General features: G+C 40.9%; 2 protein-coding genes across 4 annotated transcripts in view; both read right to left on the bottom strand.

Moving 5' to 3' along the window:
* Positions 1-3589, bottom strand: part of LOC129733952 (uncharacterized) — a 160506-nt gene extending 156917 nt beyond the window's left edge. Inside the window, exon 1 of the mRNA XM_055695593.1 lies at positions 2456-3589. The gene's annotated coding sequence lies outside the window, so the exon portion shown is untranslated. The remainder of the gene's footprint in view (positions 1-2455) is intronic.
* Positions 3590-11448: 7859 nt separating this feature from the next.
* Positions 11449-22940, bottom strand: part of LOC129728314 (tyrosine-protein phosphatase cdc-14) — a 41757-nt gene continuing 30265 nt past the window's right edge. For 2 of the 3 annotated variants that reach the window (XM_055686748.1, XM_055686755.1), the window contains exons 3-7: positions 21222-22019; positions 20383-21157; positions 19167-19946; positions 14623-15146; positions 11449-14561 (exon numbers count right to left, since the gene is read on the bottom strand). In XM_055686748.1, the coding sequence (XP_055542723.1) occupies positions 14113-14561; positions 14623-15146; positions 19167-19946; positions 20383-21157; positions 21222-22019 (3326 nt within the window). In that variant the 3' untranslated portion in view covers positions 11449-14112. The remainder of the gene's footprint in view (positions 14562-14622; positions 15147-19166; positions 19947-20382; positions 21158-21221; positions 22020-22940) is intronic. The other variant, XM_055686760.1, reaches the window with a different exon arrangement.

The following is a 22940-nucleotide window of genomic DNA, read 5'->3' as shown; positions in this document are numbered from 1 at the left end:
ATTGGTTCTCTGTGTAATTACAGCTGATCTGGCAATAACGGAGTAGCAACCGCGGACGGTCAATCATGCTCTCATGCTCATTAAAGAAACACTTACAACAATGTATTTGTTAATAGTGTGCGTAGTTCTACGTCAGTTATGCGGTCGTGTCTTGGATACAAGCTGCTACTTTTTTTTTTTAAAAAAGTTGTTTACATTTTCTCTATGGCAAGCTTCTCTGCAAACCGGATTAATAATAATTAGTTCAATTTTTTTCTGTGAAAATGAATGTTTTGTTTTTCTTATTTTGTTTTCGTTTCGGTACGGCCAACCCGTATGATTAGAATTCTTTAAACATTCATGTTATTACAGTAAAAAAAAAAATAAAAACTAACGTAGAGTTTTAAATACTCTAAATGGTAACACTGAGTTTAGTGTCGATGGTCGGACACATCTTCCAGCGAACGAGTCAGTAAAGCCAGTGGCACTGGTCCGGTAGTTAATGGTTAGTTAGTTAGATTCCCCGACTGTAGTCTGACCCAACAGTGGCGGAAAATGGCAACAGAAAATCACAAAGATTGATAATTATAAACGACTAAAACGCAGACGGTTTCTCTGATTGACAAAAGACTTTTTCAATTGCATGGATTCAGCACTCTGTGTTCGAATGTTTATAACGATCGTCATGTCACTAGAAATGGAGTAAATTATTCACTCCACTGGCGCAACCGGGAAACAGGTGCCATTCGAGGGCTCAGGTTTCATTCATCACCCCTTCCTTCAGCTATCCGGTGACCAGCCGGGGACTCACCTGTGCAGGAATTTTCATTCGTTCTTGCGCAGCTTCGACTCGGACTTAGTTAAGAGTAGAGTGTTCCCAATTCATACACTCCTTTCAATTCTGGCCTATTAAAATTAATTCCATACTATTATCTAATAAAGTCGCAGTCACCAACTAAGCAGCAGCAGCAGCAGTACCAGCAGCGGAGGTTGAGGTTGGGTGACAGCTTGCGTTATGCGCTATGACGATGGGCGCGGGCACGCATGTCGAAACGAAAAAAAAAAACACTACTTCTAGGTAGTGCCATCGGTGCAATGCATTATTGCAGAATAACACTGACTAGCGGATACCCGACGCGCGTTGTACCTTGTCATAGGTTTTTTCAAATGAGCCTCCATTCACACTGGGCCAGGATAGGAATCTAGCAGAACGAAGTTAATAGCGCTCTCAGGGTTTGGCCAATCGGTTTCCGATCTTCTACAATGTTTCTTAGTATAATTGGGGCTTCAATTTGGATGTTTGAATTACGTTGCGACGTTGCGATGCCAACTTCTTTCCCTTAAACGCTAGAGCTTTGCGGGTTTCGACAAAGTTGTAGACCTCTTAATTGTATGAAATTTAACAGAATATACAAAATTTGTAACTCTTCACGTTTCAGAGACCACGAAATTTGTCTTGAATTCACGTTTTATTGTGATAACTTTCTGAGTTCGCTCGAATTAATTTCTTGCAAATTCCTTCTCGATAGGAATAGAATAATTGCGTCATTTTTTTTCAAGTACAGAAGATTTTTTAGTACCTAAGTGAAAATATGACGCTCAATTTGAAAAAAAAAAAAAAAATAAAATACACAATTCTGTAAAGTAGATATCTCATCGGGTAGCAAGTATTAGCAAACCATTATTTTTTCTAAGAATTGTTCATCAAAAAATCTTCATTTTCTGAAATTTTAAAAGACGTGCTTTTTTGTGTTTTTGTCATATTTCAATTTGAGTATAACCTTAGGTTCAATGTAAAAATTCAATTGCTATGTATTTATTGCATGGAATACACAGTTCAGTGCTCTTATACTTCTTCCAATCGATTTGCAGTCTTGAGAAAAGTTTCTCGGTGTAATAAGAGCTTCCACAAAAACTTTCTATTCTTACACGCTGAAGCTTTGCAGTTTTCGACAAAGTTTTAGATCATAAAATTTTATGTAACTTCGTAGAAGACACGAAATTTTTGTCTCTTCAAACTTTGAAAATATACAAGTTTTCGCAGAATTTGTAATAATTTTATGATTCGCTTGCTGTTTTTTGTAACAATTTTGTGATTCGAAACATAAAATTCTCAAAAGAATATGCAATTTTCTGATTCAGCACAAAATTATTACAAATTCAAATTCCTTACAGAACATTCCAATGTTTGAGACTCGAGAAAGTTTATCGATTTCGGTGCATTTTCATAAGTTTTTACAAGGGACAGACAGATAAACAGACATTCGATTTTATGTACATAGATCGCAAACAGCCTGTCCTGCCTTGCTCGATTTGGGTTTGGTCATCGTGATGACCAAGACCGAAGTCCAGTTTTTGATGCGGAAACTGTGTTGATATATTATTTCAATATAGCATTTCGAATGCATAATCACCTAATATGAGACAGTGTATTAGGAATCGTAAAATAATAACGAAAAAAATGGGAACAACTTACCTTCGATGCCATTCGTTTCAGCCGCAAGCAACGACCATTCTTCGGTTAGACACGGTTCTGGCCCTGCTCCTGTTGTTTTGATATTCCTAAAAGCTATTCAGAAGCTTAGCAAACGGTGGTCATCTTTCTGTTTCATTCGCTTCCTTCTTTTCAGTTCGTCGTGCAAGTTTCATCAACCAACCGAACGAACGTTTGTTACACGAGATCCCTTCTGCTCTGCTTTTGAGCTAAACACACTTCACTAATCTCCTTCTTTGTTTTCCGACAGTTTCGCGCACCAAAAGATCGACTGAAAAAAAAGAAACCCGCCCCAGCCGAACAACAACACTTGAAGGAGGTCACTTTTTAGCATGTAAAAACCTACAACAGCTGGCCAAACTGGACGATTTGCTTGATCGCAACTAGCATACACTTCTAGTATGGTAAATCTTTTTGCCCTCAACAAGACGTTCGCTTTCTCCCTTTGGTGAAGATGCTAAACGGCTAAACCACGCATTTAGATCAATTAGCATTCGGTCGCTACTAGCTGGATCTGGATATTTATTGACGGCAACTTGCTGCACTCAACCGAAAGCCCTTCGCTTTGATGCTTCACTTGCTTTTTTCGTTCGTTCGCGTGTGGTAGTGATCACTGGCTAAGTGCATCTCACTCTGGCACGCCCTTTGACTGATCGCGTCGCCACAGGAACGACGGCGGTGCTCGCTCTCGCACGTTTCAATTCGTACAAACACACACTGGACGCGGGGAACCGTACTAGCGAGTGTCCCCACTAAAATTAAAAGCCCACTAGCCGTTGAACAATAGCTTAATTGCTAGGTTAGGTCACTATGACAACTTCCAAAGTTCCACCGAGGACCGCATAGCGAAATTTATTCGAACTGCGAAACATCTGCAGTCCGCTCCGCTATAAAACGTGAAACCTGATACGATCCTTTTCAATACTAACGCACTCTCAAACACACAACTAGCCACCGATCTCTCAAACTTCTTCTGGCCGAGAGCGCAGTTCCCAAAGAAAGTCGCACAAAATATTCCCCGCAATCCGACTGCTGCTACACGACAACGCACGGCTCCGTTTTCTGGCGCAGATATCGAAAGCGGAGAAAAACCCTAAACGATCCTAAACGGTGAGGCTTCGGCAAGCAACTGACCCAACCACTTCACGCCACACTAGAGATCCCGAGCAGGTCGCATGTACAGTAGACTGGGACACAGTTGTATGGGAAAAAAGCGTTGGTGTAATTTTTTCGCTCCCATGCACTTTTCGTGTTTCTTATGGGTCCTGTAACAACTGTGTAACTTTTCAGATCGATCGGTGGAACCCGATTTTTAAAGCTTCCATACGATTTTATATGGGAAAATCCACTTTTTCAAAACTTATCCTCTAGAAATTTACAGTTGGCTCCTAAAAGTATACCAATACATGATATTTGTAGGAAATTTTCATGGGGATAATTCTTCTGAAGACTGTAAGGCGCTACAAAATTTGTAGATAAAGTTATTCACCTTAAACTGATCGAATGTATGACGAACGGCTCAACATTAAAATTTTCCAGCAACACTTTTCCAGCAACACTACGTAGTGAAAAACATTTTCGTGTAGGATTAAGCTTGAAGGTATGATATTTTGCTCACGTTATCTTCGTTATCGGAGAGCTTGCTTAATATATTAACTATCAAGTTTTAATGTAGACTGATTACTCCCCCTAAAAGAGGGAAATAAGCACTTTTAGGGGTGAAATCACACAACGAATACTATCAAAATATAGGGATTGATATTCTAAGCATTTTTTCCGAAGATACTATGAGCAAAAAATACTATGAGCAAAAAATCAAGCTTAATTCTACGCGAAACTGTTTCTCATCACGTTGTTGAGTTTGCAACAGCAGCATGCTGCAGCAGTGTTGCTGGGAAAATTCAATGTTGAGCCGTTCGTCAGACATTCGATCAGTTTAAGGTGAATAACTTTTTCTACAAATTTTGTAGCGCCTTACAGTCTTCAGAAGAATTATTTCCAGGAAAATTTCCAACAAATATCATGAATTGGTATATTTTTAGGAGCCAACTGGAAATTTCTAGAGGATTAGTTTTGAAAAAGTGGATTTTCCCATATAAAATCGTTTGGAAACTTTAAAAATCGGGCGCAAATCAGGCGTTCCACCGATCGATCTGAAAAGTTACACAGTTGTTACAGGACCCATAAGGAACACGAAAAGTGCATGGGAGCTAATATTTATTTTTTGTCCCACCCTAATGTACAGCAGCCCAGCGCAGCGCCCGCCGCAGGCCAGACACACAAAACAGACCCACAGAACTTTCATTATGCGAGCACTCAGAATTTGAGCAAAAGAGAAACCGCGAAACCGATCGCGCTCTCTTCTGTGCCGAGCCCATTTCTCGAGCGGGAGAAAGATCGTGTTCTTTTGTACGTTTGTCGCTTTTTTGCATTATGTTCTTCTTCCTCTCCTGACACACGATCTTGTTCTTGATCGCAACTTGTTGTCCTGACAACGAAGAAGCAAGCAAGCGGTTGCTTACTTTTTTTTGTTTATTCCCGCTGTTCTGTTGTGGAACTTTATATGGCGGAATGCTAGCAACGCATAGTGGGTCAACTGGTTAAACAAAAAAAGTCAAAATTTAAAACACATGGTTTTGTAATTTTGTGACGTTGAATTAAAATACTTAATCTAATTGATTGGAAATTCTAACTTTCTATTTTGAGTCAATGGCCAGATGTTTTCCACTGTGCAACGGGTCCCTTTATCTCGATTATTTCTGCGTTCTGCTATCTTCTTCGTTATGTTGATAAGCATTCATTTACGGCAGCACATCTCTAACAACAGGCGCAGAGTCTCCGACTTGCAGACAGCCAACCGATATGAGTTATGTGCGATCTTTTATGTTTTGCTCGAAAAATTATAATCATTAAGTAGCCATATGCGTGCTTGTTCGTATGTATGTGTGTATGTGTTCGTGATCGAGCTTTAGGTCTTTGTCATGCTGAACGCCAATGCGAGCGATCGGCCGAGATTCCTGTCGTAGGTTAATGAACAGCCGTAAGTAGAGCTGTTCGTTAGTCTACGGCAAAGATCTCGCCCGATCGTTCGCGTTGGCACTCAGCATGTTTCAGGCCTTACTCTGCCGTACGTATTATTGTTCCCTCGGTTAAGGGCCGCGAGGGTGCTTGCTGCCGTTGGTCATTGCTGAGGTGCAATTATTGTGGCTTTTGTGACTGAGATTTGATGGATGACACGAACGGCTAAGAACGGAGGAGCGCAGATCGTTCGTTTCAAATTTACGGTGTCCACTGGAATGCAGACTATTATTCCATTCCCCTCTCCGTGTCTGGTGATTAACCAACTGAGATTCCGGGCTGTTTGATAGTGAATATTGGTTAAAGTTCAAAGATATTTGAAGATCTGCGTATTCCTGTAAAAGTGAGAGTTATTTCATTTGGCTGGTCCAATGGACAATAAAGTAATCCATTAGCATGAAACCATCGCTCACATCCATAAAAGTAAAACTTGGTGCCTCAGGCGCCTCAAATTCTACATAGTTATTTTGTTTAGAGTTTTTTTGAAAGTCATTTAAGAATAAAAATTAAAAAAAAATAGCAGGAAACCTCACTATCCGGTCAAAAGAACGTCGTTAGAAAACTTATAGTTTATAAAACATAAACTAAATAATGAGTACTACTTAAAGAAAAAAATAAAATTGTGTTTGAAAAACAACAACAAAAAAGTACAGTGAGGTCGCTTTTTTACGCGATTTTTTTTACGCGGGTTGCTTTCCTCCATTACTCAAAAACGGTACAAGATATCGACCTCATTTCAATCGCGTTTTCCGTTTTAGGCCACGAGTGATCATATATCAGTTTGCAAAAAAATTCACAATTTTTAGTGTAAATACTCAAAATTTGAAATATTGAATTTTGGTCTTTAGAATGGCCACTATCATATTCAAACGAGGTTTTTAACGTTTTCTTTGTTATATTTGCAACTTAAGAAAGTCGTTTTTTATGTGGACCCATACAAATTTGGAACGCATCCCCCGCGTAAAAAAGCCTTAGTGTATCTCATCCCATCAAGACCTGCTACAGGCGCTTTAGTGTACAGCAAAGTTCTTTTTTACACGATTCTACGTACCGTGCAAAAAAAACGTGTAAAAAACCGCGTTATTTGGAAAAACGGCGTAAAACCATGTTATTTGGAAAAACGTCGTAAAAAAATCATGTGAAACAAAAACGAGTGAAAATGAAACTGTGTAAAAAACAACTTATTATAGTCTGTTACCATTACTGTTACTTACTGTAACAATTTTACGCGAAGACGAAAAATCGTGCAAAAAAAATCGTGTTAAAAAAATACGTGTTATTTGAGAAAATGAGGTAAAAAAATCGCGATATTTTTATGGATGCATTTTTAATTTTCTTTGGAAGATAACACCAGTTGACACAACCCTTGAACGCTTGCGTAATTCGATCATAAATTCTCGAGGGTTAGGGCTTTGTGTAGGAAGGAAAATTTGATATTTTCCCGCAGGATGTTAATGTAAGAATCTGCTGTTATTATTCCGTTATTTATTCGTCCTTCTAGTCTAGAGAACCAAGTAAAATGCTTTTTACCAGATTTATATTGAGCTGAAAAAAGCGACATCTTTAAAGGCTAGAAAAAAAAACAAGAATGATCCCCAGATAATAAATTTATCTATTTATTTTTTGTTAGGACCAGAACATTGGAAAAGCGCTTTTAAAGGACACAAATGAAAGTGAGCCCGAACAAACTCAGAATGACGCAAGAAAGAAAATTAACCAAAATTACCTCAAACGGTGAAAAATTAATACGAAAGTTCATGAAAACGATTTTAAGGTCAAATTAAAGCTCAAAAATCGACCGAATGAGAAAGCCCAAGAAGCTTGAATTGACGTGGCTATAAGCATTTTGCCATTTTTTCACTAATTAAAATTAAGAAAGAACGCCACTTGGGTTCAGAGATAACTAAACAAAATATTAAGTGGAAATCATACTATAATAGGCTTAGAATGGCAAAAGAAGCAACATAAATAGCAACACAACGTTTCTGTCAAGTAGAAAAGACAGAGTAAAAATACCAAACTAAGCTTGAAATGGTAAAAAACTTCTCTGAAAATCAGAACAAGCGATGAAAGCATGTGTTTCAAAATAAGTTCAGAGAAAAAAACGCTCGTAATCGCAAAAAAGGTCCGAAACGAAAATGATACCAATACTGGAAAATGATCCAACATTAGGCTCAAACTGGTAAAAAAATAATTTCAAATTCGACAAAGATCAACACATTTCCTCTTCCATGCTTTAAGCCTCCCACAACTACAAAAAATAAAATAGAAAAGACATAAAAACAAAGTGGTTTGAAAATGATCATTAATTACCCCCAGAAAAACTAAACATTTTAAAGACAGCAAATTATTCCAAATTGTGCATAGAATAACAGAAAAATAAGATAAATCAGACTAGAAAATGATCCCAAAATTAATTTTGGTCAGAAAAAACAAAGTAGGAATATGATCTCAAAATATACCTACTTTAGTATTGCTAAAGACGTTTCCAAAGTCCGAATATGAAAATGATTCCAAGAACGGCGACAAGAAGCTTCTCAGGGCCAGGAATGCGTAAAAAATGCTGCTCGCACTTTTTAAACTGTAGCTTCGTCAACAATTATAGATTTAAAAATTTTGTCTTTAGTAAATTACTATAATTTTGTTTTGGTAAAATACAATAAAAATATTATTCTTTAAAATATATATAGCTTTCTTTGTCAGTCTACCGTTTGTAAAAATAATCAAGAGGCAAACTCCTGGATTTTTAAAGCCTGGAAACCCCCGAAAAATTGTTTGCAAATAAGCTTAAGGACAAGCCAAAACAGGAAAACACTTCTAAAAGGAAAATTATCTCAAGTTAAACTCAATTGCATGCAAAAGAAAATAATCTTGAATTTAGCTCAGAAGACAGAAAAAAAATATAAAACGATTATAACTTGCTCAGAGCATGGAAAAAAAACGATGTGACGGTAAAAAGACCATGAAGATCAAAAATGAAACAATAATAATTGCCTATGATCTAGAATGACTAAAAATTAAAAAAAAAGACAAATCATTTCAGAATAAAAACCAAAAGTCGTTGCTTGATTAGAATATACCAAAAAGATGATACTAATTTGAGCTCAGAATGACGACAAAACGCTTCTTGTTACGGTATTAAAGGTAAAAATGTGTGATTTTTATCGTGTTTTTATAAAAAAAAACCTGAACACCCCTCGTTTCAAAGATGTGTGTTCATATAGCGAATTTCTTTATTCCACTGTGTGCGGGCAAAACTGCCGAGGTATAATAAAACGTCATCGCCATTTAAGAAGCAAGTAAGAAAGAGATGCCAGATAATTGTTTACGAACTTAGCACGTGCGGTGGTGGGTTGAAGCTGACAAATTTTACAGTGCGCTTTGGCCAGCACGGCAGGTCAAAACTGGGTCAAAATCGAGCGAATAAAGAAGGGTTTTGACAGCAGTTTGTGCGCAGGTCAAAACGAGGTGCGCTGGTAGAATAAAGAAATTCGCTAATAGTATCATGCCTCATATTCGATTTTGACTTTTGTTCTTCAGTTGTGAAAATGCTTCGAAGAGAAGCAACGTATCAAAATGTTGCTCGTGTATCGCGAATATCCGAACTACTTGCACAGCAAGTTGGAAAAATTGTTGAATGTGGTCAAATCAACCGCCACCAACGTAATAAAAGTGTGTGGAGACCGTTTGTCGAGTACCAGTTTCAAGCGGAATCCCAACCTTTCCGTCCGAAATTTCGCAAGCAAGTCAGGAGTTAAAAACGAGAGAGGACTGTCGACTTACAGAAAGGTGGTGACTCCAAACCGTGACGATAAGGAAAACATGACGGCCAGACAACGATCGCGAAACCTGTACGAGAACATGCTGACGAAATTCGATTGCGTAGTACAGGATGATGAAACTCATGTCAATGTAGAAACAGTTTTCTGGACAGGAATATTAAGAAAAGGTGGCAAAGATTTTCAAACACAGGAAGTTGTCGAAGGCAGGACATCTGTTCTAGCGAGCCTATACATAACGAGGAGACAATGCGCTCGCCGTTATGGCAACTGTCAACATCGAAACGGGCAAGCTGTATGGCAGTTTCCATACCGGGTAGCGCCTTGTCTAGAACCAAGAAGGCTGTAGAAAACTTGATAGAGGGAGTCAAGAGAAAGGTCCGGCAATTCGCATTCACTGAGAAGGAAGCTCGAGACAATATTTTTCTTTATTTTATACGAATTAATCTTGACAAAGAAACATGATTTGTATTTTAATGAAAAAAGACCGATTTGCACACATTTTTGTTTGACCAATTTTTGACCGTAACACTCTTTAAAAGCAATAAACGTTAGCCCGAAACAAACATTTCATTCGTTTCGTTTTGCTGATTTTGAGACCACCCTTTTCTTCACTTCCTTTTAAATGTGGACCCACTTATAAGAAGCAACTTCTCCATAGAGAGTTAGGCTCTAAAAGCACAAAACTGTATTGAAAACTCTATTTTCGCCCAAATTGTTGTTTTGTAACACTGTGCATTGTAAGGATGAAAAACACAAATAGTTTAGATGGTTGCTTGATAACATGAAACTTGATGTTGCGTATATTATGAAGAGAAAATAAAAAATAAATAAAACGATCGAGCTTTGAAAACACCAGGGGTTTTTCCAAAAATTTTCATTTTTCAACACATTTTTTGAAAATTTTTGTTGAATTTAAAAAACATTTTGAGTTGTATTGATACATCTCAACGTTGATATACCATTTTTACGTAGCACCGAAGCTTGTATAAAATGTTTTAAGATATCGTCAATTTGTTCAAAAAAATTATATCAGCACATAAATTAATACGAAAAAACTCGTTAGGGGCCATCCACATTCCACGTGGACAGATTTTTGATGATTTTTACCCCTTCCCTTACCCCTCCGTGGACAACTGCCCATATAAATTCTAAAAAATTTGTGATTATTTGTTCTAAAAATTCATTGCGATACATTTTTTAACTTGATTAAAATTATTTTGTTGAAAATTTGAAACATTGATTTTTTTGTAAACGATGTTTTTGTTTCAAACGTTTTCTTCTCTTTAAAATCATATTTCATAGTTTTAAAAATTTTGTTTTCCAGTACGTACACTGATTTCTATGCAAAATACTATCGTTTAGTGAATCCTGAGGGCTAAGACCATGAGTGATGCGTCGTACACAAATTACGTAACGCCAAAGATCTAGATTTCAGACCCCCTCCCTCCCTATGTAACAATAAGTAACGTTCGATATGACCTCCTCTCTTAAAATTAAGTAACGCTGAACAACCCGACCCCCCTCCAAATTCTTAATTTTGAGCAAACATTACAGTTACGTAACTGTCTCAGCTAGCCCCCTCCCCCTATGTAACAATAAGTAACGCCGACTCACATCCGCCTAATTTGGGCTTATAACCTGCCTTCACACAAATTAAATATTTAAAAGACATTTTCTTAGCTTACCACCAAAGTTTGATTGTTGGAATCCACGCTTAAAGATGCTGGATGTTCGTAGGTCAGCTTCCTTCAACAGGCCGTGCAACACCACTGGAAGAATCAGCGTCTTGTAGTAGGCGAGTTTTGTTCGGATTTTTAGACAACGAGACCTCTTCTGGCTGGTGGCCGCTATCCACTTCCTAATCTTGTGAACCAAGACCTCGTTAAGCCTAGTTTTTGCAGAGTTTGTACTTAACCATGTTTCTTTTGGTTGGTTCTGTTTCTCTTAAGTTTCGACCATTGAGCTTTTCCATCACATCACTAACATGTTTTTGTTGATTCTTTGTTCCTGGAAAATAAAACATTTACAGCATGAAAAGATCCTCGCTTTGTTCCACCAGATAAGCTTACGGATGTTTCTTTCGTGACATGCAGCCTCAAGAATAAATAGCCTCACTTGAATTGTATGGTTGATTGCATTTTTCTGTACTCATTTCATCATATTCGTTCTTAATTTGATACTCGCTCTCTCTCTCTCTCTCTTTATCTTGCAGACATCATCTCAAAAGCATCGAAATAGTGTGTTTATCACTTTTATGTTTTGTGTGCATGTGTCGTGTGTGTTTTCTGTTTTAGTTTTGTTACATACATATACGTATTAATTTAGAAATTTTCTCTTTTTATCTGTTATACTCAATAAGCCTTATTTTTAGTACATCACTACCAGTTTACTAATAGTCTATTGATATTGTTGTTTTTGTGTCTGTGGGTGCGATTCTTTTTTTTTGTTTCTTGAGTGCTTTGTGTTGTGTTACCTTTGTTTTATTATTTTTTCCTGTTTTGCATGATTTCTCTGTTTTGCGTGAATGTGACACGAAGTGCTATTCTTATTGCAAGGTTCGGTTGAAACGATGATACGCTGTAATCGTTCACTGTCTGCACAGCATTAGTGATGTTAAATACTATATTTCTCATTTTTATGTTTTTGTTTTGTTATATACGCTTTGTAAGACAACTTTCTCACGGTGTGATTTTATAATATGGCGATTTGTAGTATATATAATTTTCACTTACTTTGTAGATAGGCATCTGATTTAGAGGACCTATAAAACAACAACAATCTCACTACACGGCTTCAAATGTGATTGTTACATTTCAAATACATTGAGTTTATATTCTGTTTCCAAGAGTAAGTACGTTGTACATAAGCAATTACGGTTCTTCTGTTTGTTATACATATTTAATATCGCACCACAAAAAACGGCTGAGGCCAGAAATTTATACTTGTTTAGAGATTACGTGTTTATATGTTTGCTTTTCGAGACTTGGTGAATACTGACTTTTTTGGTTATCGCGATTCGTGCTGCGCACGATTTTCTCTAAGTGACGCTCTACAGTACAGGAGATGAACATTAATCGTAACATAACCGAAAGCTAATAATAAAATAAAACAAAAATTGCTATGATAGTTTTGGAAGAGGAAAACAACGTGTAGAACTTATTGCTAACAGTAAAATCTTAGTACGAAAAAAGATTATTTAAACACGTGTCTTAACAAAAGGAAAAAACACCAAAAAGCACACTTTTAGAGCCTAGAGCTGTACCATCATGTTACACTGCATCATATATTGTCAGATTTTGTTAAAATTTCAGCATTCCTCCAAGATGGCACAACGTAACTAAGAGCAAAACTTAAAATAAATTTGGATTATAATTCGCACAACAAACAAACAAAAAACAGCAACTTGTTTTAACACTAATTGCAAGTTCTCTGCCAACAAACTTCCCAACCTAAATCAGCGATCTTGCTATCCTAACAGTCGGAAATGATCGCACAGACTTTTGACAGTCCTTTAGTGAGATGTGAATATTTCTAATGGATCGCACTGCGACGTAAATTTATCAAAATTTGAAACTTTGTTGGACGTACACAGCAAAGTTTATAATCGAGACTGTTATTTGCCTTGCCATTCAAGGCAACATTTTAATACCCAAAAACGTTTTTGGAATGGATCATTTTTTTATGTATTTCATTTCTAATTGAAATCTAAATAAATTTATCAAAAACACAAACAAGCATCCGCTACTGTGTTCATTAGGTCGTGGTTATCGATTAAACCCTACAAAATCCAGCGACTAGATTTTGGACGGATTGCAAAGACTGTTTGCTTTAGAGGGATTTCACACAAACTTGTCTCCCCAGTTGGCAAAACCCTACAACTTGAACTTAAAATCCCTCTTTAAGCTTTCTAGAAAAGCGATTGCGGTTGCGATTCATTTTAATTGTATGTTTAATTGAAGTCGCATCTATCATCGGGAACGAGTTCACGAGTAACAGTGTCAATGTTTGTTATGACTCGCACAGTATTTAGCTATTGGTGGCGCAGATTCAACTTTGTACTCTGAAATCTAAGCTTTTGTTTCAAGCAACATTTCTGCTTTAATTTGTATTTACAATTAACCGTCTATTGCGAGCACTCGATTCTACAAACTCTTTTCCTAATTTGGCAAAAAAATGACAATCATCTGTGTTTTTCGTTAAATAATATTATGGCAGGAGACCATCCGTCGAAACTGTGAACAGTTAATCTAGGAATATTGGCTCAAGTCGGCATAGACGAAACGCTCGGAAATGAGTTTTTTTTTGAAGCCGAACATCATAAAAAGAAACTGGTTATGTTTTCTGCACCGGCAAAGGTTTCACTTTCTAAGCAAAGAAATAATAGAATAACGTGTTTAAAGCTCTGACTAATGCTAGGAAATAAACCTTATAGTTCAATATATTGCGTGGCCGATCGGCCTATAGTTAGTAACAATTTAGTACATAAAATAAAATCGCACTGCGATAGTTAAATATTTTTGTTGACCAAAAATATGTCAAAGCAATAAACAGAAAAAAAAATAAAAAAATACAATACAAACGGTGTTACACATCACAGAACTCAATTCTGCACTTTTCCCTTAGCCCCTCGCATAGTAACGACAACAACGGCGTCTTCCACCCCCCCCCCCCCCCCTCCCCCCTATAAAAATACTGTCACTAATCTAAGATCAGTGTGAGAACAAACAAAAATGCTATTATCGTGCGTCGAAAAGTTCGACCCCACCCTTAATAGGGTTTTCACTTTTTGCGCACCTTAAGCGAACCGGTGGCAGAGAAGCTTTCCTGTTGTACGCCGGAAGGAATTTTTGTTCCAACCGCCCCACCCGCCTTCCGGTTCAATGAGCTACTGCTGGAGGTGTTTCGTGTGAGGCTGGCCGTGGGTGTGCTGGCTGCCGATGTGATACTCTCGGTACTAGCTCCCTTGGAGGATTCGGATGTCACTTTTGCACCTGTCGCCACCGGAATGCCGCTGGCGGTAGTTCCTCCCGAACCTGTTCCACCATTTTTACGCAGCACCTTGCTACCCTTTTCGTCCTGCTTCTCTTTCTCTATCTTTGTACTGCTGCGAGATCGTTTGTTACGCTTAATGATGCTACTGTTGCCGGCCAGGCACGTCAATTCCAGGTTGATGTCACCGTTATTGTTCTTCCGATCTTCTCCGCTTAGTGCAATTGTTGTGGGTGAAGCTGAAAAACAAATTTTGATTTGTTCATGCACCATTTTTAACGATAAAGTTAGTATACTAACCTCCATTGCCGTTTAGCTCATCAACCGCCGTAACAACGGTAACCGGATTCGCGGGAGACGCCGTACCGACCAGCTGCGGTGGTGCCGTTCCTCCACCCGAGTTTCGAGTCCGTCGCGTCACAGGTTTATTGAGTATCAACTGAATGGTTGCGGAATCAGGATCGTCCTTCTTACCGGCTCCAGTGGAGGCACCGTCCACTGTCATGCTGGATCTCAACCGAGCCGAAGCTGGTATCTTCGAACGACCCCTTTTGTACGTGATGATGTTTGGTATGTTAATATACTGATAGTGATGGTGGTAGCTTTCCAGGCTGTTGTTTCGCCCCGTTCGAACCGACGCCCGCGGTTTTACCTCGTCCTTAACTGTTAATTTGATGACGGTGGGGTTAGTCGAGGTGGCTGTCGATGTCGTCGTGTTCGTTCCGGTACCGGAACCGGGTTGGGTTGTGAGGATCACCTCTGCCATGGTTTGGGAGTTTTTCTTGTTCCTCTGCTGCTGTATCTGCTGGTTGGCGGTTACAGACCTGAAGAAGGGTGAATTATTGTTCATTATTAAATTTTTCGAGAGTTCGTTCATTGTGCCTACAGGACAGAGGAAAAAACAACTATATTTCTTACAGAATAAAACTGCTTGAAAACCTCAAATTCGATCATCGGTTGATAACCCTGAGGATCTGTACACCACCAAAGAGGGGCGGCTCAAAAAACTGTCCGGTAACCGTGTTAGAAGCGCAACTTCGAAGTTGAGCTACAGAGGCTTTGTTGGACAGGAAAGAAGGTATGGAAAAGCGGTTAGCAGGCTGTTGTAGTACTACTAATGAGTTGAAAACCGGTTTCATAGTACTGGTTAAGGAAAATTGAGGGCTAGTTTTTAAACAAAAAGATCGCAACAAAACGGAAAGATCGTCATCGGGTACATGAGCGCTCAGGTAGGACGGAAGGTAATGTACAAACCAGTGAGGTAATGTACAAAGCAGCCCGCAAAACCTTATTGCACCGAAAATATATCCACAAAACCACCTAAAGATCACCAAAGCCAAATCGCCCACGTTCTAATCATCAACGTCCAAACCCACCGCAGTGTGAGTATAGCTTCGGACCACTATCTAGTAGCTGTAAGAATGCCCTCAAAGCGCTCGAAGATGTATTATCCGTCAAAGTCAAACAAATATTGAGCAACCACGGGGTCCCGGGGTTGCCCAGATATATTCCCTACAGCTGGAGACAGCGGTACCAACGGAAAAGTTTCTTGGCGCAGCTTCTCCTGAAGGCGATAGGAGGAGCATTCGATTCAACATAGGTAGTACTGCTGTAACGATACTTGGTACAAGGCCTCCGGATCCTGGAAACAACTGATTTAACGGCGAATGCAAGTTAATTGATCGAGTTAATCGAAATGTAGCACAGGTGAGAAAGCGTGAACATTGTACATATGGAACGATACCGATGAGCACAGCCAGAACTCAATTTTCCTAAAGAAGAAGCGCCAATTAGAGGACCGTGTTCGCGTTGCGATGGAATAGCTGTGCCAAGTTAACAACACTCGACAGTTCCATGAGAACCTGAACAGGTCCCACAAAGACTACGTGACACAAGTAAATATGTGCAGCAGCTTGAACGGCAACTTCCTTCCAACACAGGCAGCACACGACAGCCCCTGATTTAACCTCCCATCTCGATTTCAGATTGGTGGTGATGATATCAAGGTGATTGACGAGTTAGTATACCTGGGTTCACTGGTAACCAGCAACAAAGAGATCAGCAGAGAAAGTCATCGACGCATTATGACGCATTAAATCACACTTTCTATAGACTTCGAGGGACGTTCTGGTCGAGTAGAATTCGCCGGTGCGCCAAGTTGACTATCTACAGGACACTGATTAGACCGAAAGACCTGAACTATGTTTGTGAAAGATCAACGCAGCCTCGCGTTCTTCAAACGGAAGATAATGCGTACCATTTCCGAAATGCAGATGAACAGAATGTGGAGAAGGCGCATGAACCAAGAACCGCAGAGGCAGGGAACCATCTATCGTCCACACCGCTAAAATTTGATAGACTTACGAACCCTACGCAGACTACGAAGCTGGCGGAATGCAGCTTAGGATTGGGAGGAGTCACTCACAAAGAAATTTGGACTGGAACAATCGGCACAGACCCACGCGACGAAAACGAAACTTTCGATCTCTCAATTTCCAGGGGAGCGCACGAGTGCTCTCTGAAGTATTGAAATTCCACAGGATCGACGTCGTAGCACTGCAGGAGATGTGCTGGAGAGGCTCAACGGTACGTACGTTCATCTCAGAAGAACGGAAGACGACAAGGACGAATTCTACGCGCAGTTGGAACGTGAATACGACCATCCCCTCAAAATCTGCCCATCGAGGATTTCAATGCACAGATCAGAGGAATACAAACTGGTGATTGGAAGGTTAAGCGCGCACCAGTTGACCAATGGGTCTCAAGTCCAATCAAGGTCTCCAACAATATGGCCGTGCGTAGTACTTGCTTCCAGCACAACCTCCAACACCTGTAGGCAGGGCTGCAAATTTTCGACACTACAAACGAAAATGACAAAAACAGCATTTTCACTCCACATTCTGATTGATTATTAGCACTTCTTAGACATCATCGACATCAAATCCTGTAGGAGCGCTAATATCGATTCGGACCACTACCTGGTGATGGTTAAGATGCGCCCAAAACTCTCCGTTGTTAACGATATTCGGTTCCAACCCCCGCCCCGATTAGATCTCACGCGACCTAACGTCCCCGAAAACTACGCGCATTTGCTTGAAGGTGTGCTGCCGGAAGAGGACTAGTTGCAGAAAACTCCTCTCGAGGACACCATTAACAGCTTTCAATAGCGTAGCGGAGAACGTTATCGGGCATGCTAGACGAACCCAACGAAACGAGTGGTTGTAGGAGGGTGATGGATGAGGAGAATACTGCGCGGACGGCTAAGATGCGCAGTGCCACTCGTCAGAATGTAGAAAGACACAGACAGAAGAAGATGCAGCGAACCTAAATCTTCCGGGAGAAAATCCGCCGCCTGGAGGGGCAGGAAACTGCAGCGCTGGAACAGCTCCATCATTTTCACTCAACGCATCTTGCAGAGGCTTTGTGCCGCGAGCCGAAATGTGCCGGGACGCTGGAGAGTCACCTCTGAGATGAGTGCCTGCACTTGCACCTCCTTTCCGTCGCATCCTGCCCTCCACGGTAGTCCAAGGGTTGCCTGTAGCCTCCACCTCGGCCGGTTTCCCGGCGGACCTTGAACCGGTTGGTGTTCTATCCCGCGGGAGTAGCACGGCCAACCGTTTCTTGCTGTTCCGGGGGCCGCTTCCCCCGGGAACTGCCTCGTTCGCTTAGAGACCTGCCCCGTAGAGCAAAGTTGTTCGGAAAGCGCCGCCACTCTTTGCTGTGTGTTCATGCTCTTTTCGACGGCCTTGATTAGCAAGGGACCGTCGACCGATATGTATGGTGTGGATACGGACGAATTCGCCGTTTTTCCACCTCCAAGCTTTGCCGTATCCGTCATCGGCTTCTGCGGGACCGCTGGATGCCACCTCGCGCGAAGGGTTTTAATAATCCCTCCGCACCCGTAGCTTTTGTATTCGATAGATTCATCCTTGTGTTACATGGGTCCCCCTCCCAGCCGCTATCCTTGTCCATGGTGGAGTAGTCGCCTATGTTGTCCCATGGTGGTCTACGCCGGAGCAGTGAGGTTATGCCTAGGGTAGGCAGTCATAGCGCCTTATGAGCAACTATGACTCCCCCGACTGGCGGAAGTCAGGAATATTTGATCCTATTCCTGCCTCGTTTCCACCAGGCAATGAACTCGAAATTTACTGAAAGGCCTGCCAGGTTTTATGAGACGGAGGCTCCGGTACCGGGTACCACCTCGCTGTTTCAAGCCGTTGTCACACGACTTTACTAAGAGAACATTCATAAATGACGTAGCTTTTTAGGTGCTTCCAGGTACTTCGATTGTCCCTGGTTAGATCCTCACCACCCCTAGGCGACCTCCCGCTGCTGGTCCGGGACTGTTAGGTACTGTCAGTGGTCACACGTCTAAAACGAATTATATGCTAGCCAGCCGATCCAGAGCCGATCGACAACGCCTCGATCGACGGCGATGAGTTTGAGTTAGTCGATAAGTGTGTTTATCTTGGCTCGTTGGTAACTGAGGACAAGGTGAGATCCAAAGGCGTATTATCAGCGGAAGTCGTACCTACTGGACGTGCGAGTTCTCGCCGAGTTCAGGCCTGGTAACTTCCTACAAATCTGCTGGCTAATAGTAACAGGCGTTGGAAGATGACCTGACTGGATAGTCGTCGAAAGATTCAACAAGCAACTTTTGTAAATAAGCTTCTCAACAATGAACTTGATGCCCCGGTTTTGCTATCATCAAGTAGATTGCTTCATTTGTCAAATTTACTGAGAAATGATGAGTAGTGAATATATATTTTTAAATTCTGTGACTACCCTCATATAAGCCCACATGATCAAACTGATGAAAAAACTCGAATGAATTAAAAACTCACCTCTTACTGTACAGACGATTGTTCTGCCGGCCCGAACACGGCACCAACAGGTTGGTTGTCGCATAGCATCCTCCTCCTCCCGTTCCACTGCCGGTGCTCACCGCCGCTGCTACTGTGGTGCTTTTGGGTGCTTGCGAAGTAGTATTGAATTTTGCTGTCGTATCGCCACCGTTGTTAGTATTGCTAGTACTAGTGATGTTGCTACTGCTAACTGTTGTTGTTATCGGCTCCTCTCCGGTCTCTTCAATCAGTTGTGTCGCAGAGTGCGACTCATCTGCCCGAAGAACAGCGGCGTTAGTGCTGCTTGTCACCGTTTCCAATGGCGCTTCCGTCCGAAGACGGGTAGCAACCGAGGCAGGAACTTCGTCGGACGAATCTACCGCTAGTGGCACTTTCTTTCCGGAAGATTGCCGTTGCTGTTTTGATGGCACCACCGTTGCTGCATCCGAGACCGTACATGACGAATGACGAACGCAGTTGGAGGCGATTTGATTCAAGAGATTATTGGTTTGCACACTGGCAACACTGGTTACAGCAGCACCAGCAGCAGTAGCGACGATACGCTCACTGTTGTTGTTGATGATGTTGGTGATGACATTGTTGTTGTTGTTGTTGGCATTGTTGTTCGGATTAATAGCGGTAGTATTGCGGAATGGTTGAGATTTAGCACGTGTGTGATGATGGTGATTGTGACAATGATGGTGGTGATGATGATGGTTGTAATGTTGCTGTAGTTGGTTCAGATTGAACCGATTGGTAGTGGGCGTCGGTTCGTCATGACTGAGGTTAGCAAGATGTGTGGAAATGTTATGATTGTACAGGTGAGCACCATTGCAGAGAAGATAACCCCAGGAAGTAGTTTGTTTTATGGCGGCGCAGCCGAGAAAAGACATTAGAGAAACAATACAAAATTAAAGTATTAGTGGTAGATAGTTGGTACGGAAAGCACAGCATCGACTTAAGCCGATGCCGTGTTGTGATTATGATTTCGGTGAATTTTAGTCAAATTAGCGCATGAAATTTAGACTGCAGTAAGCGATGAGTGATAATGGTGCAGCGTTATCGGAGATTGCATTAAAAGAAACAGGCAATCAAGAACCATTCTCACTCACCACCTGTGCGTGCAGCAGAAGCGAATCCGAAACTGAAGCGTTGGTCTGTTCCCAAATGTTCAACCCACCGTTTATTAGTACCAAGAGAAGTAAAACCAACTCACCATTGCGTTATGACATTTGCCGACCGCGATGGTCTCCTTCGCATCGCCTTAATCTGGTTTAATTTGTCGCCCTGCGTTTGCTGTGACTGTTCGAGGGTAATCAATCGGCTCGTCCGAACTGCTTTGGACCGTCGGGTAGCCGGGATAGTTGCACACTTCCTGTCGACACTGAGCTGGTTCGAGGGCTGCCTTTCCCTTATCCCATCAACAACGTCCAAGGATAAGATGGATTCTGTTCCACCGTCAAAATTGTTGTTCAGTTTATTAGTCTGCTGCTCGTCTTCATCATTCAATCGCATAGTATCAACTTTATGAGAAATTCCCTTAACGCGCTCCTTAAGCAACATTTGCACGCGGCAACTAGTGGGTCCATCCGGAGTTACCTTACTGGTGGCTACCGGTGTGACTGCCGCAGAAGATGAGGCTGACGATGAGGACGAGGAGTCGGAATTCGCTAAACAATTTCGAACCGCGGTTGTGGAATTGTTCTGTTGCTGCTGCTGCTGTTGATTTTCAAGCTCCTTGTTACCAGCGTGCTGTTTCACGCTGTAAATTCCGTACTGATGTTTGATTGGTTTCACAATGGCATGTCGCTTACGATATGCATTCCCTTCGTTCATTAGCAATGCCTCTTTGCTGAGCATCCACTGCTGCTGATGACCGATAACCGAGCCGGGCCGACACAGTCGTAACCAAGCTATGGCCTCTAGAGCATTGAAATTGTAATGCTTAATGAGGTACGCTCCGATGAGAGTTCCCGTGCGACCCAGACCAGCTAAAAATAGTTTTATAATATTAACATTATAAGATAGATTCAATAAATCATCGACATCACTTACCTTTACAATGCACCGCAATGCCTCCATCCGCTTGTTCACAGATTGCAAGAAACTTCTTCAGAATCGCATCATTCGGCGTGCTTCCGTCAACAAAAAACAAATCGTGATGTGTGAAGCCAGCAACGGTGAATCGAGCTGCGTCGTAGATTTTCACATTCAACCGAATTATTGTGGTAACGTTGTGCTCCCGAAAGTACTCAAAGTATGTTTCCGGAGCATGAATCGGATATCCATTGTCCAGCCGGGACTTACTGTGGGGGCCACAGAAAGCTAAAAATTTATCCGGTACGATCCAGTTAAAGTCACCATTTTCGACCCGTTCGTAGTGTTCGTACTGTTGCGAGTCGAAATCGTCAAAGTTGAAAAACCCCGCCTCCAGGGCTTTGGCTACCGCGTGGATGCAGTCGTACAGCGATATCCGGTATCCGGAATAGACGTACGAAGCGTCGCAAAATTTGGTGTACGTCAGCACATTGCAGCCGGAGGTTAGTGGCTTCAATGCCTCGTCCGGGGTTCGTTTCAGATAGATCACCGAGTAGGCCCCAATTAGGTAGGCCGCATTCAGACGCTTCGAAGCGTCCACCGAGGTGTAGTGGACGATCTTCTTCCGGGCGTGCTGCGCCGACCGAAGCTTCTCATTCAGCAGCTGACAGTACCGGTAGAGCATACAGATGTTCAGTGGCCCGAAATCGTTGTAAAAGTTCTCGTATACCAGCTCATCGTCGATGGTGAAGTAGTGCGTGTTGGAGGTCCCGCGTGGCTTGAACTCTTTCTTGAATGCCACGAAGTACAGGCGATCTGGGGAAAAAATTGATTTGTTATTAAATTTGAAAACCGATAGATTATTTAATTTTACACTGATAATTCAGATTATCTTTTTTTACCAAGCTGAAATGCCAATTGATGAGATACAATTAAATGAACAAGAAGAATTATCTAATATAAATCAGCTTGATAATAATAAGGTTAATAATGTTAGGTAATATTTGTCCAAATTCACCGCAAAGTCTGCAAATGCTTTCTATCCAACAGCTTCGTTAGTATTGATAAATTTGTCTATTGCTGGTATGATTCTTGCACTTTTTATTATTTTTACCATTTTTTTCTTATTCAACTTTTGAAATTGGTAATTTTAAATCTTTTCGAAAGAGACTAATAAGCAGTGTTAATTTCACCAGCGATTCAAGGTAAAAATCAGGGGGAAAATAGAAGGTTAGGTAAATCAGTTAATATTAGGGAAAACCCAATAAAAATATGACGCGTAAAAATAAACTTGTTTGAAGTACACTAAGGTCGTTTTTTACGCGGGGGATGCGTTCCAAATTTGTATGGGCTCGCGTAAAAAACGACTTTTTTGAGTTGCAAATATAACAAAGAAAACCGTCCTAAAACGTTTAAACCTCGTTTGAATATGATAGTGGCCAATCTAGAGACCAAAATTCAATACTTTAAATTTTGAGTATTTACACCAGAATTTGTGAATTTTTTTGAAAACTGATATATGATCACTCGTGGCCTAAAACGGAAAACGTGATTCAAATGAGGTCGGTATCTTGTACCGTTTTTGAGTAATGGAGGAAAGCAGCCCGCGTAAAAAAAACGCGTAAAAAGCGACCTTACTGTATCTGTTTTACAAAATCAGCCAAACTCTGAAACCGCGTTTAAATTATCACAGGAATTTCGAAATCTGTGTAAATAGCGCTTAAATTTTGAATCCGC

Source organism: Wyeomyia smithii, chromosome 1, assembly GCF_029784165.1.
Source record: "Wyeomyia smithii strain HCP4-BCI-WySm-NY-G18 chromosome 1, ASM2978416v1, whole genome shotgun sequence".
NCBI lineage: Eukaryota > Metazoa > Arthropoda > Insecta > Diptera > Culicidae > Wyeomyia > Wyeomyia smithii.
This window is presented reverse-complemented; position numbering and strand designations above follow the sequence as displayed.